The following is an 18,146-nucleotide window of genomic DNA, read 5'->3' as shown; positions in this document are numbered from 1 at the left end:
ACATAGAACAGGCCCTGCTGGGAGGGAACCAGCATGGTTTCTGCAAAGGGAAATCTTGCCTCACAAACCTTTTGGAGTTCTTTGAGAGTGTCAACAGGTGTGTGGATAAAGGTGATCTAGTTGACATAGTATACCTGGACTTCCAAAAAGCTTTCAACAGAGTTTTTCATCAGACTCTTGAAAAAACTTAGCAGTCATAGGATAAGGGGACAAGTTCATGTGTGGATTGCTAACTGGTTGAAAGACAGGAAACAGAGGGTAGGTATAAATGTAGAGTTTTCGCAATGGAGGTAAGTAAGAAGTGGGGTCCCCCAGGGATCTGTACTGGGATCGGTGCTTTTTAATTTATTCATAAATGATCTAGAAGTTGGGGTAAGCAGCGATGTGGCCAAATTTGCAGATGACACCAAACTATTTAGGGTAGTAAAAATCCAAAACAGATTATGAGGAGCTCCAAAAGGATCTCTCCAAACTGGGTGAGTGGGCAACAAAATGGCAAATGCAGTTCAGTGTTGACAAGTGTAAAGTGATGCATATTGGGGCAAAAAATCCCAACCTTCACATATATGCTGATGGGATCTGAGCTGTCGGTAACTGACCATGAAAGAGATCTTGGGGTCATGGTGGACAGCTCATTTAAAGTGTCGACTCAATGTGCGGCAGTTGTGAAAAAGGTCAATTCCATGCTAGGGATCATTAGGAAGGGGATTGATAATAAAACTGCTAATATTATGATGCCCGTATACAAAACTGTGGTGCAGCAGGGCTGTTGGTGAACAGCAGGGCCATTGTTATGTGCAGTCCTGTCCTGGTCTTGCCTTTCAATGAGATTCCCACCCCATTTTTTACTTGGTCACATTGTAAATGCATTACTTCTAGGAATCTGCCTTGGTACGTGGAGTGGAACTCAATAGCACTTGGAGATCCTTTACTACGTACTACTTTATGTCACTATGGGCAGGTTCACATGAGTAAGTAAGTAAGAGAAAATTGAGTTTCTTGGCGAGTGCATGTTTCCGGAACTCATTAGTACTTCCGCCCCTTTCCATGTCACACAAACCTGGAAATGTTGGTTGGAGAATGTTGGGTCTGCTCTGCTGCCCAACATCCATAACTAACATTTCTAGTTGGATGGAGAATGTCGGGTGACAGAGAGGACCAATTCTCCTCCTGATGTTTCTGGGTTGGCACAACACAGAAAAGGTCAGAAGTACTCACTGGGGACCTGTGGTTCCCTCTTTCTTACTTTCTGTGGATCATCTGAGCTCACCCAATGATACCTTTTAATCACAGTGTTTTCCCCATGGTGATTTTTACTGCCCAGCTGATTATATTTTGCCTTCAGTCCCATATTATAACACTCAAGTTCCTTTAATGTGTAATGTGAGTCGATTAAAAAAAAACTTTTTTAAAAATTCAGCTTTTCAGTCTTCATAATAACAGTTTCAAAGGAACAAAATTAATTTCACAAGTCTGTTTTTGAATCTGATGGCAGGTTAGTTACACACATACTGGTTATGTGTGAAGTAGGGAACTGGGGAAGTCTATAATCTAATGAATATTCAGGCAGCTGTGCAAGAAATATAGGGGTTGGGCAGATATTTTATTATTTATTTATTTGCTACATCTTAATACCACCTTTCTGCTTTGACAAAGGCACCCAAAGTGGTTTACAATATTAAAAGAAGCAAAGTACAGAAGATTAATAAAACATCTCAGGCTGTTGGTCTTTTCAGGAGCCGAGGACAAGAGCTTTCTGGCCTGGGCGCCTCCTTTCTTACCTCCCTCTCCGGGCACACGGGTCTTTCCGAACTACTGGGAGGGGCTGCCCCAACAGTCCTCACAGGCCAGAGCTGGTCTTTATGGGGGCTGAAGTTATGCTCTCCCCTGGCCTGGGCGCCTCCTTTCTTGCCTTCCTCTCAGGGCACACTGGTCTTTTCATACTCCATACTTTCCATACAGATATGATTGTTAATGATTTAAATATGCTTACATCATGTATTTGGTATAACATGAGTATGATGGTGCTAAGTAAAATATTCAATCAAGAAGTGCTTTCCTTGATTAAGGCATAATCTGAACTATAAGGATATATATTCCTTATATAGGAATGTATAGTATATTCTTGTAATATACTTGCAGGAAACGGCCATGTTCCAGTGATTTCTTGTGGATGACTCTGATGCTGCTTTGCTCAGAAGGGTTGCTTAGAATATTTGGAACTGCTCTCTCTTTGCCCCCATAATGAAGTGAATGGGGAAACATGGGGCTTTGAAATATGGGTCCTATGATGCTTAGGGGCGGGCACATAATTCAATCACCTTACTGAAGCTAAGCAGGTCTACGTCTGGTCAGTGCCAGGATGGTCATTTGCCTGGGAATCCCATTATGTCACCTTGAGGTCCATGATGGAAGATAGGCAGGATATAAAGGTAATAAGTATATGTTATGGTGGGTGAAAATATGTGTCCAGGAAATAGAAATAATATTATCACCATACTTTGGAATTAGGCAGAGACTTTTGCACAGAGTTAATTTGTGATGGAAGTACGTAAGAATACAAAACCTAAGAACAGCTAAATAAATAGCATGTTGTGAACTCGTTCTTCACAGATCTCTTACAGAGAGTGACACAAGTAAAAAGAAAAAAAATACAAAATAGTGTGAGAGGCAGTAACAATGTGAATACATGAAATGGAATTATAGTTTCAGGCAGCACAGTGACCTGGAAAGGATTTAGAGGTCGTTGAAAGGAAGGAATCCTCAACTATGAACAAAAGCTGGAGTGTGAAATGTAGATCCCCAAGAAATTTAGTTCTTGAATAAGCTCTTTGCTAAGGAATTTAATTAAGGATGATCAGGGCAATTCCATAATAGAGCTTTGAGTAACTCCAATATAACCAGAGTTCAAATTTATTGGATTTGCAGAAATAATTTAGATACAGATTATTAAATATTTTTGAATTAGAAATTGGGTTTAGGAATGTTTATAATATTCCAAGCCTGAATATTAATAAACCCTGAGACTAGATAGAATACTAACCATGAGAGGCATAATCCAATCCTGCCATATGAATAACACCCATGTGCAGATCCCACAGAGCAGACAGTATGCCAAGCATTATGGGGAATGGGAAGCCTGTGCATAGCTCCCATAGTCTCCAAACAGCCGTTCCTCTTTGCATGATATAAGTTACCACGTTAGTACAAAAAATACAATACAGTGAGCGGATTTAAAGATAAACTGTCATGAAAAAGAAGCAAAGCTACAGTGTTTAGATATTCTGCTTGCTGCGTTTTCCCCGATCCCTGCCTGTTTTGGCATCTGGTTTTGGACAAGAAAAGCTGAAGAAGTAAACAGTGGGTAAATAGCGCCATCTGCACAGAGGTGCTTGCAGTATCATATAGCTGCTGCTCTCAATCATCACATGGAATAAGAACACTTGGGGAGACGGGAAGTTATGTTGCCATGGGATCCGCAGCTTAAACAAAATGCAGATTTTATTCAGAAGGAACAGAAAAGATTGACTTCGTGAACAAGAAGACAAAGACCTAAATGAAAATATATGTAACATCTAAAATGTAATTGTATCCCCTCAAGAGGCAAAGCAGATATCTTTATGGTTCATGGATCAAAGAAAGCACAGCCACAAGATAGGGAGGAAATGTACAGATGCATGTCTCCCCTGCTGTGAGCCTCTCTGTTTGCCTCAGGTCTTACATGGCAACAGAACACAGCAGGGATCCCAGATGTGGTAGCTCTCAATTAAAATGGAAGCGAAAAGGTGCTTTGGGAAGCAGTTATATAGGCATACAAATGCTAGAACAGTGCGTTAACAACTGTGAGTTAATATTTATCTGGCAACATGCAGGAAGATAAATTGTAGGAAAAAAGAAATGGGAACAATTGCTTTATTTTCCTTGTTATGCTCAGTACACATATGGCCTGTATAGTGGTGTCAGTACTATTTCTCATTAGGCTTTCATTTCCATTTCCATTTGTTACTGACGATCAAAATCTGAAATGCAAATTATAACTAGTGGTACAGTGCTGTAAAATAAATGGCTGTGTTCTGCATCATATCGTGGGTGATCCATTCACACTACTGCAGGCTCCTAACAAAATGTACGCTTTTGTGCAAGAGCACAACTATTTAGTGTACCCACACTTCAGATGCACTAGTTACATGTGAAACATTTTGCTTGACTCAGTGACATGTTTTGTTATCTAAGTAGCACTTTTGGAGTGCAAGGATGCTGCTTTAAATGTCTGCGCTCTTGCATAAGACCACTGACGGTTCATTAGGAGCCTACAATATGGTTGGATCAGCTCTGTCATAGGAACATAGGAAGCTGCCATATACTGAGTCAGACCATAGGTCCATCTCGCTCATTATTGTCTACACAGACTGGCAGCAGCTTCTCCAAGGTTGGCAGGAATCTCTCTCAGCCCTATCTTGGAGATGCCAGGGAAGGAACTTGGAGCCTAGATGCTCTTCCCAGAGCGGCTCCATCCCCTAAGGGGAATATCTTACAGCGCTCACACTTCTAGTCTCCCTTTTGTATGCAACCAGGGTGGATCCTGCTTAGCTTAAGGGGACAAGTCATGCTTGCTACCACAAGACCAGCTCTCTTCATGTCCATGTTCAGCTGCAGAATACATTGGCATGTTTCAGCATCCTAATTTTGGCTGGTGGTGGGGAGGCCTTATTGTTTGTTGCCAAAACTGCTTCTGACTCCCCATTGTTTATCTGTAGTGGTAGATCACCAAATAAATGCCTGATATTAATTATGAATTTGGGCCAGAGGGGTGACTGACTGGATCATTGGTTTTGTTGGAGCCAGGCATATATCTGAACAATTAATAATGCTCCTTATATTGGACTGGTGGCACAGTGGTAAAACTGCCGCCCTGTAACCAGAAGGTTACAAGTTCGATCCTGACCAGGGGCTCAAGGTTGACTCAGCCTCCCATCCTTCCGAGGTTGGTAAAATGAGTACCCAGAATGTTGGGGGGCAATATGCTAAATCATTTTAAACCGCTTAGAGAGCTTCCAGCTATAGAGCGGTATATAAATGTAAGTGCTATTGCTATTGCTATTATATTTAACCTGATTTAAAACAAATTGAGGGATAAAGCCGAGGGGGCAGGGGTGGGGAGGAAAATGGTGAATTGCGTGTTACTCATTTTTATACGTCTTAGGGAAATGAATGAGTCAATCCTACATTCACTGACTGGAAAATATAAACTCATGAGGAGTGAGTTAATAATGGATGAAGAAGTGATGTGTGTTGGTTAGCAAAATACCCATTATTATGATGGGTGAGGCATATGTGGAGAGAGTGCTTTCAGATTGTAAGGATCCCTGAATGTGTGTGTATGTGTGCAGCTTGTGTCTATATGCTTTGCAGTGTGGGCTGGGTCACAAAGTGGAGGGACCAAACGGAGATGGGGTTGCTGTAGTGTAGTGGCACAGCACTTGTTTTGTGTTCAGATAATTTCCAGTTCAGTCCCTAACATCCCCAGGTAAGGCTGAGAAAGACCATTGATGGAAACTCCGGAGCACTGCTATGTTAATGGAACAGTGCTGGCAACAGCTACCAGTCAGTTTGAACCAGGGCTGCTCAACTTCGGCCCTCCTGCAGAAGTTGGCCTACAATTCCCATAATCCCTGGCTATTGGCCACTATGCCTGGGGATTATGGGAGTTGTAGTCCAAAAATAGCTGGGGGGGACCTAAGTTGAGCAGGCCTGGACAATACTAAGTTAAATGGACCAATGCTCTGACTCTGTATGAGGGAGTTTCATGTGCTCACAATGTCCAGGGCAGTGGGCAGGTTTTGTCATCGCTGCAATGTTAGCCCTTTTCAAAATCTGGAAGTGTGTAGAACAAGCACACGTCATCGGGAGGATGGCATTAGGCAACAGGCTCTGCCCCTGACCTACATGTAACAGCATTTCGGCACTGGAGTAGGTAAATGCCCACGAGGTGTAAGCAGAGCCTGCCACTCCAGTGCCATCTGTGTCAACACACAAGTGTTCTACATGCTTGTAACATATGAAAAGGACTATTGACATCAAGTGTAGCACTTAACTTTCACTCTTGAAAATAAATTACTGACATTCACTTACACAGGTGAAAGTAATGGATTGCATTCAGAGATCCCATTGGAGTGAAGTGTAAACCCCAACCATAGATAATTTTTTTCCTGACTTCATAGGTGCTGACTGTTTCTTATGTGGTTTTAATGGTTTCATGTGATTTATGTTGTGATTTTTATTCCATGTATATTATAATGTGAACTTTGTGTTTAGATAATAATAAATAAATAATGAATCATTGAAGCTGTGACTGTCCTTACGATTAGAGGTCGGGTAGGCAAGGTTTACTGATCCCAAAATCTCTCTCCAGTGAATCACCAGTTCTTGGCAGAAATCTCCATAAAGTTTTGCTAATCCCCATTTGTCTGTTCTAATTATGAAACACAAATGCCTGAAGCAAGGAAATTTATATGGCACCTGCATAAACCACATTCAGATTTCTCTTCTTGTTTTAGACGCTCAGCTGTGATGTGGTCAGTCCAAGTGTCAATGAGATCGGCCAGCATGAAAGATTATTGTAGTGAGGTCAGTGAGAAGATAGGGAGTACAGTATGCCAGGAGCCATATAAGTACCTAGGCAACCAGATTCTATATTTGCAGTTTACGAAGTGGATTATTTAGACATCAGCATTTCAGTGAGACAGGAGGGTTTTCTTGCTTTTTTATTTCACTGTTGGTGTGCCACGCTAAATGTAGATTCTCTGCCCAGGGAAAACCAAGAGTAAACTATCTGGGAAAAAATGTGTTAATATCCATTCAAATAACTTGGAAGGGAGGAATGGAAATAATTTCCCAATGTATTCAAAATCAGTACTCGTTGCTGATTTTCAACATAGTGGTCATCTGAGGTTGCTAACCCCTTGATTCTGCAAGAGACCCATATTGTTTTCTCTACCCTTTTAGCTGGTGAAATGCTTCTGCTTTAATTTTGACAAATGCCTCTCCTCCAGTTACAGAATTAAATGGCCGTGTCTCTTCTCCCTAAAGGCTGGCATACTCCTTCCAGCCAAGCTGCCAAGCCTCCCACACCCAGCTGTGCGATGAATGTTGCACAAGACTGCCTGCCTGAGGCAGCACATAGCTTAGCCCCCAGATTCTCACAGTAAATCATGGAGGATCTAACACATTCCCTCAGCCTGCCCTGCAGATCCCAAGGATTTCTTTGGGAGCTAAGTTGGCAAGCTTCTCTTTTCTGCCAGTTTAAATTGGTGTGCAGGCTGAATTTGAAATGAAACCTTAAGTTGGATGCAGCAATAAAATATTTTTGCACACATAACATTTGCATATGAAAAGTTATCCGTTTAGTGTTCTGCATCAACATATCCTTGGATATGTCTGTGAATAACATGAAACGTTTGTTCACATCTGGGAAAACTTGGAAGCTCTGTACAGATATAAAGAGATACATTTGTTAGAATAGAGAGAAGAGGCAGGGGCACTGTGGTATTGTTGTTGATATTATTTTATCTAATTTTTTCTAGTTATCGGAAAGGCTACCAGGGGAGAAAAGCAGGGAGATAAGGCACCTTGATTTGTAAGGGGAAACTTCATTTTTCACTTATGCCTAACTTTCCTCATTGGCTTTGCAAGCAAAGTGTGTATGGCTATCAAGTATACTTTGATCACAGGTCTGGCTCTGTATATTTATGGGCAGCTCTCAGAAGGCCCCTTATAACCTTTGCTGTTTTTCTGGCTGCCCACATTTGACTAGAGGACAAATGCTTTAAAGTACTCAGTCTTTTTGGTTTCAACAGCAAGTGCTCCCACTGCCATTATGTATGTAGGTGCATGCTCGGAATTGATTTTTTTTTTTTTTTAAACAAACTGGTCTGAGTGAACCTCTGAGAAAGCTATAGAACATGGTAGGCAACATGTGGATCTCCAGATGTTGCTGATCTACAACTTTGGGGTGATGGGAATTGTAGTCATCCACATCTGGAAAACCACATGTTACCAATCCCTGCTATAAAACTTAGACAGCCGGGGTTCATTTTCCTTGGACTTAGCCGGGCTGTGGGGTTGTGCTTAGTTTTGGGGTTCCTTTTGTGCTGAGCTATTTTTATGGCCTTGTTAAGACAGTCTGTGGGCTCCATGTGATTGCTGATGGAAGTGTGAGTGGCTGCTTGTCAGTGTTCTCTCTAATTTTTTTCATTTGTGTGCGGAATGAGTTTTGTCCTGGGCGGCAGCATCAAGACAGTGTGTGCCCACCTGCTTTCAGAGTGGGACCTTCCTGATTCAACCTGAGCAGGATCTAAAACTAACTGAGCGGACATCAAAAAATGTGTGAGCACACACGCACTCCTTAGAGGGAACACGGCTGCTGGTGGGCTTGTAACCTGGTGGGAATTGTATGGAGGCAGCAATTTGTATGAACTGGTGTCCCCATGAGTGTCTGTATTTATTGTATGTATTTCAGAACATAGCTATCTCACCATGCCCAAGGCAGCGAGCAACCATTAAAATCATGATACAAAAAATAATAAAATACTAATAAAAGAGTAGATAAAGCCAGCCAGAAGGATAACAATTCCATGTCAGAGATCAAAGTTCTAGTTATATTATTTGTTTGTTTGTTTATTTAATTCAATTTCTGTGCCACCATAAAGACATTATAGGGAAATGTCTTTGCACAGTGTGGAAAGCCATGAGAGGAAGGGCAAGAAAGGCCTGCCTTGGAGGAGGGTTTTACAGTCTGCGTGTGGCTACAGACAAAGCTCCCTCCTACATCTCAATCAAATGCAGTTGAGATATTGGCAGTGGGATTTAGGGAAAAGCCTCCTAAGAGGATGTTAATGAATGGGCAGATTTATTTAAGATAAGGCAGTCCTTAAGATATCCCTGTCCCAAACTGTTCAAAACTTTAAAGGTTACGACCAGCACTTTGAATGCATCCAGAAATGTACTGGAAGCTAGGGTGTTATATGTTACCAATGCCTGGCTCCAGTCAGCAGTCCGGCTGCAGTATATTGGACCAGCCGAAGTTTCCAGACATTTTTCAAAGACATTTTTCATGGATTGCATTGCAGTGCTCCAAATGGGATACAACTAAGGCACATGTCACCATGCATCATAAGGGCGCTTTTCATTTTAGCTGCTCAACAGTAGCAAAATGCTTCCATTCAGGCAAATCACATTCAAAATGTAAACAGCAGGGGGAGCAGTCTCACGGAAACTAACAACCAAAAAACCCAACAACTTACTTATGCCAGATATATGATGTCATAGCACTATATCACAGTGATTAAATTCGAAACAAGCATGGGAAATATGAACGGCACGCTGCTGTCACCGTGGGGACTCCAGTCTCACAACACAGGAAGTGTGGAAGCACACGTCAGAGATATGACTAACCCTGTTGCAGGGTCTAATCTGCAAAGCGCCCAGAAGCAAGGGAAAGAAATGCCTTTTCTAGGAACAGATGCAGCTGATGCACAAACCTAGGTTAAGCAAAAGTGCTCCTAACCATGGCCTTCACCTGACCATCCAGGTGAAAAGTCACATCCAGGAGTATCCCCCTGACTGGGAATCTGAGTTTTGAAGGTGGGTGCTATCCCATTCCAGACAAGCTGAATTCCTAATCCTGAATCAGCAGTTCTCCTAATCAGAAACCCTTCTGTCTTGTCTGATTTTAGTTTTCTTTGCCTGTGTCCTGCTCACGACTGACTTCAAGCACCAATTTAAAAGCTCCTCAGCATTCCTGGTACATGATGGGGAGAAAGAGTTAAGTGCCATCCACATATAGGTGACACTGCAATCCAAATCTCCAGACAACCTCTCCCCAGCTGTTCCATGAAGCTGTTACACAGTATTGTTCCTATACATGGTGTTCCTGTAAGTAGCGCAGTTCGAGGCCTTTTTGTGCAATTAGCAGAATTGCTAAATCTCCCCTACCCCACCCACTGAACTGCCTTCCAACTTCTTGAACCGGGTCTGTGTTTTGGAATCTTGAGCATGAAAAGAATGGGGTAGCCCAAAGACCTCTCCTGTGGATATACATCTTCATTACTTTGTCTTTGAATATGTTGTTGGTGTGTAGCTTCCAAGTTCTGTTTCTGAGACATCATTTTTCATTGCCTCCTTTGAAGTATGGTCGTTTTATTACATTTACTTTAGAAGCTAAGAGATAAGCCTAGAGGCACTCAAGCAAGGACAGAGAATGGAGAATAATGCCAGGGCTTTGATACTGTGTCCCCCCCCCCCCCCAGCTTTTCTCTCTACTTTGATCACCCAAACAAGCTACAGCTCCAAACAATTTTAAACCATATCACAGCAATTATACAAACAGTTGCAAACTATTCTTGATAATGCTGGAGCATAGTGTAATTATCTTTCAGAATTGCTTTGTAGGAAATCAAGTAGATAGTCATTTGGTTCGGGTGGACAAACATTGCATATTTATTAGGTTATCATCAGGAGTAATAATTATTCAATAAGGTTCAAATTGCCAAGGGGTTCTCACAGCTAATTTATCCCACTCCTCAGATTTTTAAAGTATGTAAATGGAAAACAGCTTTGAGCTCGCTGGCCTATAATACACTAATTTTAAATCAAATTCCCACAGTTATGTTACATTATTTGTATTGTGTATGGACTATTCTCAGACTGTGTGGCTTTTTTACAGCAAGCTTAGGAGTAGGACTTGTGTGTTCTCACTGTTTCTGATATGTGTTCGCCACACATAATGCAATCTTTGTTTATTTGCCAGTGTTACTCTTCAGAACAGGGAGGGTCAAGGGGAAAAAATGAAACCTTTATTGACCAAAAACATCCAACAGAGACCTGAACAGATTATTCAAAGACTCTCACTCAAGGCTCCATCACAATCGCTCTGAAGTCTGCTTTTTAACTTCTTTTCTCAGAGTTCCACTTGGTTTCACTTAAATGGGCAGTAACATACCTCGTATTAACAGCAAAGCTTAAGGCAAACTCTAAATTAACAAAAGATTAAGGCAGACTCTAAGTACACCATCATGCAAGGTAGCACCCCCCCCCCCGCACTTTTGCTGTTCTCCTAAAATGTGTCTAAATCTCTGTCTTCAAGGGGATGGGAGTAGTGATGAGAAAGAAAGGATGTGTAACAAATATGTAATAGGCTCATGTTCAGTCATATTTTCAACATTTGTCAATGACATTTGGATCTGTCTGTCTTGAATGAAATCAAGTTAAATACCACTTATTTTCTAATAGAATACTATAGAATTATTTCCATACAAAATTATTTTCTACCTTTAGACTTGTTTCTTACAGAATTATAGTGATTCTCTTTAATGAACAATATTGCATTCCAATTAGAACATCTAAAAGAACCTGTTTTGCTTCTGGATATTTTTAATAGCTCTTTATATCATTTTCTACAGGAATAGCCCAGTCCTTCTATCTATCTATCTATCTATCTATCTATCTATCTATCTATCTATCTATCTATCTATCTATCTATTTGTCAGTGCATTCATTTTGTAATTCAGGTGGTTCTAGAATTCATTATAAATGCTCTCTCTGTTCATAATAAATATAAATAGAAGAACACAAAATGAATTCATATTAATTTGCATTTCATGTAGGAACACATGTAGAGTGAAGAAAACCTGCAGAAACTGCTGTCAAGGGTAATTAGTAGGCTTGTTCAGATTTGTAATCAACATAACCAAAAATGTGCCTCTGATATTATTCTTTGTTAAAATGCTTACTCAGGTTGCAAAGTGATTTGCAGCCTCTCAGAGCAAAATATCTCTTTGAGCAGAAGAGGTGTGCTTACGACACTCTTGACAGATTGCTAGCTATTTTTGGAAGTGTACATTTGAAAATCTCTCTCCTATCCTCAGTTTCCTGCAGTGACTGCTTTGGAGCCTTCCCACTATCTTTTCTGCACGTCGTGTGTGTGCATAGTGTGTGTGTGTGTGTGCGCACACACACACGCACACACTCTAGAACTTGAGACTCCCACTGAACTCAGTTCACATCCCTATAATGAACACAAAACTTCAGGGCCATTGTGTGATATCGCAATGGCGAATTCCAATAGATGTTTGGAGTGTGTGTGAGAGGGTAAACCAAACACAGTTTGCCACACAGTTTTTGGTGGCAGTCAAACATATTTAATATTAAAAATTGACCTGCAGCTTTCCTGTCATTGTATCAGTTTGACTCCTCACCATTTATAATCTTCAGTTTCTGCTAGATGAAAATAGGTACACTTACTTATATTATGTGGAAGAGAAGCTTCATAAAACCATCTGCTTGGAATGTGGTAGAAGTAGACAGCTCATTAGGGATTTTAGAAATATCCATTTCTATACTGTCTAAAAATTACATAGATTTATATTTATGGCTGGTTCTTATGTCATGTGAAAACCATGGTTACATTTTTGGTTCTGTGTGATGTCTCTGTGCTCTTCTGCCTTTATACGAGTCAGAAAAATTATATTTCCAACTGCCATTAGAAACAAACTCAAACATGTGGACATGTGTTAACTGTCACGCTCCATGGCTTTGCTCAAGTGGGGAAGATTAGCATCAAATGGGTGCAGACCAATTAACAATAATATTTAGCTTTGAAGTACTTTTGAGTAAGCTGGCCACAGCATGGATGCACGAGAAAGGACAAAGGAGAGTAAACACATGTTCTTGAAAAGAAAGAGTTGCTTTATTGAGGGGTAATAGAGGTACAGTACAGAAAGTGAAAAGAGAGTGGTTAGATTTAATTCTGGAAAGGGAGAAGAGCCTTGAAGGTGAAAGGAAGAGGGAAGCCATTTTTCATAGCGACCTGCTTCTAGCTAGGGCTCTGTCTGTCTGTTTGTTGGCGAGCAGTGAGGTGTGCCTGAGCAGCATGGGACGCCTCGTTCAGTGGCAGATAAAGAGTGCAAGAGAATGATGTTATCTTTGAGGGTGTTTGTATAAGAAAAAACATACCCCGAGGCATTATTTCAGTGCTTTGGTGGATCAAACTTTGATAAGGGGCTTTTTCAGGAAATGTCTAGTGTTTTGGAATACTTGCTCCAAATAAGGCATGGATGTGAAGTATTGATTGGATTATATCTGGAGTGGCTCCTCTTATGCTCCTTAGACAAAGAGATGTTCACAAATAAATGGCTGAGAGCAATCATCTGAGGGGAGGAGCATATCACCGAGTCTGACAAATGAGGCGAGAAGTTTTATTTAGCCTTGAAACTTCTTGTCATGGAAGGGAGAGAGCTTGCATTTCTTTCCTTTTGGCTCTACTTTAATTTGGGCCTGCCCTGCAATCTCTCTCTGCCTGTTCTCACATGCAATCAGAGAGGGGCATTTTCCTTTAGTTCATTACAGTTATTTGCAGATAACATAAAAGGCACCACAGGGAAATGCCTTAGCAGAACGACCTTTTACCTGGAATGCAGCCACCATTTTTCTTCCAAGCAGGCCAGGGAAAGCGAATGGATAAATGGCTATGTTTGAGGGGTGTACTGAGGCATCAAAAATGATGTAGTGAGCATGGCTAGTAACACCTTACAACTTGAAATTTTAGCTAATCCTCTCCCTTAAGAATTCCTTGACCTTGGCATCTTCTTTAGTGATTAAGGATACAACATCGAATGGCTGCATGTACTTGTGTTCCTTGTGTCTGTATTCAGTCTCCTGTGATCTTACCTTATGGCAGGGTTGCACAACTTTGGCCCTCCAGATGTTTTTGGACTACTACTCCCAGCATCCCCAACTTCAGTGGTGAACAGTGAGGGATGATGGGAGTTGTAGTCCAATATCTGCAAGAGGGTAGAAGTTGTGCAGCTCTGCCTTATAGTATGATATTAGAATAAAGAAATCTAAATTGTTGACATGAAGCCCCTCGGATCTGTCTATCCAGTATGCTAGAACTAGATGTGAGTTAACAATCCCTGCCCAACTTTTGCAAACATTTTCATGTCTGCCAACACCCCCATTTCAAGAGTGGGCTTGAAAGGGCATGAAAACATGCCCTAAGGAGGAAATTGCCCTTGTTGCCAAGGCAACCATGCTGATGGGCCCTAGTTTTGATTCAGCTGAAGCCATGCCAGAATGTGAGTAGAATGGCACATGCAAATGTGCATCCAAATTAAAATTAAAAAATTATTTCTCAGTGCACTTTGATTGAATTCACTTACATGTACACATATTCTGCAAAAACGGCTAAGGCTGCAATCCAATGCAGTCTTCTATGTGACTAAGCCCCACTGAACATAGTGGGGCTTGCTTGTGAGTTTTCATGCATAGATTCAGAATACATTTCTGTTAGAAAGAGACAGCACCTTAATTTTGTATCTCATTTTCTCTGTAGGTTCGCAAACACGTGAATGACCTGTATGAAGACCTGCGAGATGGACATAACTTGATCTCTCTCTTAGAAGTTCTTTCAGGAGACACCTTGGTGAGACTTTTAATATTTGTTGAACAGTCTCAGGCTTCAGTGGTGCTTGCAGATTTAATTGGTATTGGTTACTGGGTTTTTGCCTTAAGTCTGTGTTCCTGTAATTGGGGAAATAAAGGGAAGATTTTAGAATTGTATATAAATATAAATTATTTGTTAGTTCTCTTATATTTGTTCTCTTATATTAGTTAGTTCTCTTATATACGCAAGACTACTTCTATAATACACTTGTCTTTCCAGTCTTTGCTTTGTTAATTTCCCTCCAGCAAATGTGTGATGCTAAATATTTTTCCCCATTAAAGAACGAAATTTACAAATAGCAATGGAAAACGCCCCCACCTGTAATTGTCTAACACTCCCCTCTGGTGTCATTTCCTTTTGTTGTGAGCATTGCTTTCCCTTGCTCGGCACTTGTTCCCTTCATGATATTCTTCTGTTCATACTATTCTCTTCATTTGTGGTCTGTCTTGTGTCTTTGCTGTCCTGTCTCCTGTCTGTTACGTTCATTAGCCAAGGGAGCGAGATTTTTTGAAGACCTTACGGTTGGTGAGTTCAACAGAAGCATGCCCGTATGAACAGCATGAGGATGAGGAGGATGAGGATAAGGGGGTAGGTGCCGACCCCCATAACTCTACTAATGTAGTATTTGAAGAGTGGTGACTTCTAAGCTGAAATTAACCTGTTAGTGTGGTGCTGTGCTGTAGCTTATTAGAAAACATTGCTGGGCAAAGATGAAATTACTGGGAATGCCTTTAATATAGAAAACTGTTTGCTGTGCCAATGATTTTGGGCAACCCATCAGGACCCACTGAAATGACCAAAAAGTTCAAGAAATCCTTCTGTACGGCCCCTCTTCTGTTAAAGGGACCTGTGCAGGAAAAATTCTGGATGGATTGTCTTTTACTAGTCCACCTGAAAACCTAAAGCTGTTCCTGTTTATTGTATTGTGGCCACAAACATAATTTAGGCAATCGCTGTGCAAATAATGCTATTAAAGATGAACAAACAATGCCACAAATACTGTATAGTAAAACTGTAACTGTGTTATTTGAATATGGCAATGTGATTGAGTTATATCACTTGCAACCTGATCCACAAACCGTTTTAGGTGGGAAATGTAAGGCCAAACTTGATGATTATGATTATGATCACTTAGGCCTGTCAGTGTACATGGTGCTTTACAGAGAAACCATAAACATGAAAAGACAGCTCCCAGTTTCAAAGAACTTGCTGTCAAATTTCCAACAGTTGGGGAGACTAATGGAAGGAGAGACAAGTGTTTTGAGGGATAATTGCACTGAAATGTGGCTTCAGTGGGTTTGTGGATTGGACCCATAGATAACTTGTTGGCTGAAGATGTCGTAACATTTCCCCAGTAGATAGTGATAGTCAATATGTAGTTGAGTGATGCTCACCTAGTAGATATGTTGCTTTCTCAAAGGATTTCTTTTTATAGCCGCCGATGATGAGGTAGCATTTTTAATAATGCCTTTTGTCTTCCAGATGGGAAATGTCTGCTTATAAAACAGTAAGGCACTGAGTATTGATTTGTCCTAAACAGGTTGCTTCATTCTTATAACAAACTGGCATTTAAAAAATCTTTATATCTTTTAAAGCCTAAGAAGCTTTGAGGTTTGTTCTTTTCTTGGGTGCACGTATGTGTGGGCCCACTTCTGCACTTCTGAAACTTTTGTGCATTCTGTTAAAGATCAGAAATTACCTCAAACTATCTCTGGTTTTATTATGCATAAATATGTTTTTCCTATAGTATTTTGTACACTTACTTTGACAACGTTGGATTTTATAAGCTTCTTTCCTTTTAGCAAGATTTTCAAATTTTATGGGTTTGAGTGTTCCATTCATGATAATTTTGCCCAGTTAAAATTTGCAAGATTTAACTATTATTTTTATGCAATGGCACATTTGGGCACAATCTTTAAAGCCAGAGTAATTGGTTTAAAAACTGCTGCCTTGGACATTGCCCCTGCCTAATGTCTTGGCAACATAGCCCAACAGAGTTGAGAGCACTTTAAACCCATTGGCATTGGTTGAGTTAAGTGCGCTTAACTGTATGTTACATTATGGCCCTTGACCACATAAGATTACATCACTGAGGTGCTTGTAGAAGTCAGGATTGTATTTTGTGTGTTAATCATGTTCCCCCTCTCACTTTAAAATTGTATCTCTTATATTTCTTCTTGGCAGACAGTTGATATTCCAAAGCAACACTGAATTCACTAAGACCAAAAAAATAAAAATAAAATAAAAAATCCCACTAGGATTTATTCATGTTATTGTGTTTGAGCCATACAAATGTTATGCTTCTATGGCTGTAATGTGCAGTCATGACCATTCATGCTGTCGTGACATTTCCATTTGCATATGCTTGCTTCTCCACTACGGGACTCAAATGCTTATTACATCCGTGGTGTGGGAGTTGCTGCTGAGGTGCTGTAGCTTCTGAAAACCAGCAGCAATAGGAAGGAACTGCAGGGTGAGCTTCTTGGGTCTTCTGCCTGGATCCTGGTAACATGAGAAGAAGCTGCACTGCAGCCCCTCCCATGCTGCTAGTGTGACATAAGTCGTCAGTCCTCAACATTTTATGATTGACCCAAGATGATTATTGATAATAGCTATGCGATTGTGGTACAAAAGGGTTTGGGGCCTGAGAAAGCTGGTTATGAAACCCAGGCTGCGCGCCTTCCTCCCAAGTGCTCCTCAGGCTGAGGTTGCCTGCTTAGAGACCTAGGAAAGAGGGTGGCTGCAGGCGTAGCATTTTCTATTTTCTTTCATGTGAGCTGTGTGTCTGTGCACTTGCACTTCCCTAAACTGCTCTCTCTCCTACTGAACTGTGGTTCATGGAGGGATGGTTCTCGGTACCCAGAGCCATTAGGCACAGCCTAGTGGGAGAGGGAGGTTTGCTATATTATTGGTCTTACGGAAGGCACACTACTTGAGCCACAAGGAGCTTCTCCTGTTGGGCTCTAGCTGGTGCCTCTGGGTATTAGGAAGCATATCTTAGTGCCTTGTAGCACGGAGGGCAGGCAGGGCTTGCAAGGTGAGGGGAAGCAGTTGTGGCATCTTGCATTCTCATGTGCAGATAAGCCTTTACTTTTTTGGCTGGTTTTGGAAAGTTGTCTGAGGAAATATCCATTGCTCCACTGCAGCAGTTATTATGCTGTAGCATGCTTCAGCTCATTACATCAAAGTGAAAAATCGGAAGACAGGAAGAAAGGCATTTTATATTTTTATATAATCGAGTACATTTCACTCCTTTCTCGTAACTGTTGTCTGGTGGCTAAGAAAACTATGCCTTTTTCTGTGTAATTCTTTCTCTTTGTGATTTTACATTAACTGCATGAAATTTTGCTGTGTTTATCATTAACCTGCTGTGTATAATTTATTTTCCTTGATGACGTGTTTAGCTTTTTTTCATGCATGTTGTGTTTTGCAAGCATTTCTAAAGCAAAGGTTGCACAATTATGTGATGATGAACATTGCTTGAAATTCTACATGAGAAAAACTTATTGGGATAGGTTGCCTTTAGTTTGTTTGGAATGATTTCCATTCTCCATAATACACATGGAGAATGTTACACCAGAATTGATGGTCTACATGGACCTTCTAAAAGGTGAATGAGCAGGAGTTGGTGGCAGCACAGTATCCA

At 40.9% G+C, this 18,146-nt stretch overlaps 1 protein-coding gene across 33 annotated transcripts in view; it reads left to right on the top strand.

The window, feature by feature from the left end:
• Positions 1-18,146, top strand: part of DST (dystonin) — a 488,434-nt gene that overhangs the window by 161,909 nt on the left and 308,379 nt on the right. For 20 of the 33 annotated variants that reach the window (XM_053286451.1, XM_053286446.1, XM_053286475.1 and 17 more), the window contains 2 exons: positions 14,390-14,479; positions 14,990-15,088. In XM_053286451.1, coding sequence (XP_053142426.1) covers positions 14,390-14,479; positions 14,990-15,088 — 189 coding nt within the window. The remainder of the gene's footprint in view (positions 1-14,389; positions 14,480-14,989; positions 15,089-18,146) is intronic. The other 13 variants (XM_053286454.1, XM_053286452.1, XM_053286478.1 and 10 more) reach the window with 1 other exon arrangement.

Source organism: Hemicordylus capensis, chromosome 1, assembly GCF_027244095.1.
Source record: "Hemicordylus capensis ecotype Gifberg chromosome 1, rHemCap1.1.pri, whole genome shotgun sequence".
NCBI lineage: Eukaryota > Metazoa > Chordata > Lepidosauria > Squamata > Cordylidae > Hemicordylus > Hemicordylus capensis.
Note: the sequence above shows the minus strand (reverse complement) of the source record. Positions and strands in the feature narration are given on the sequence as shown.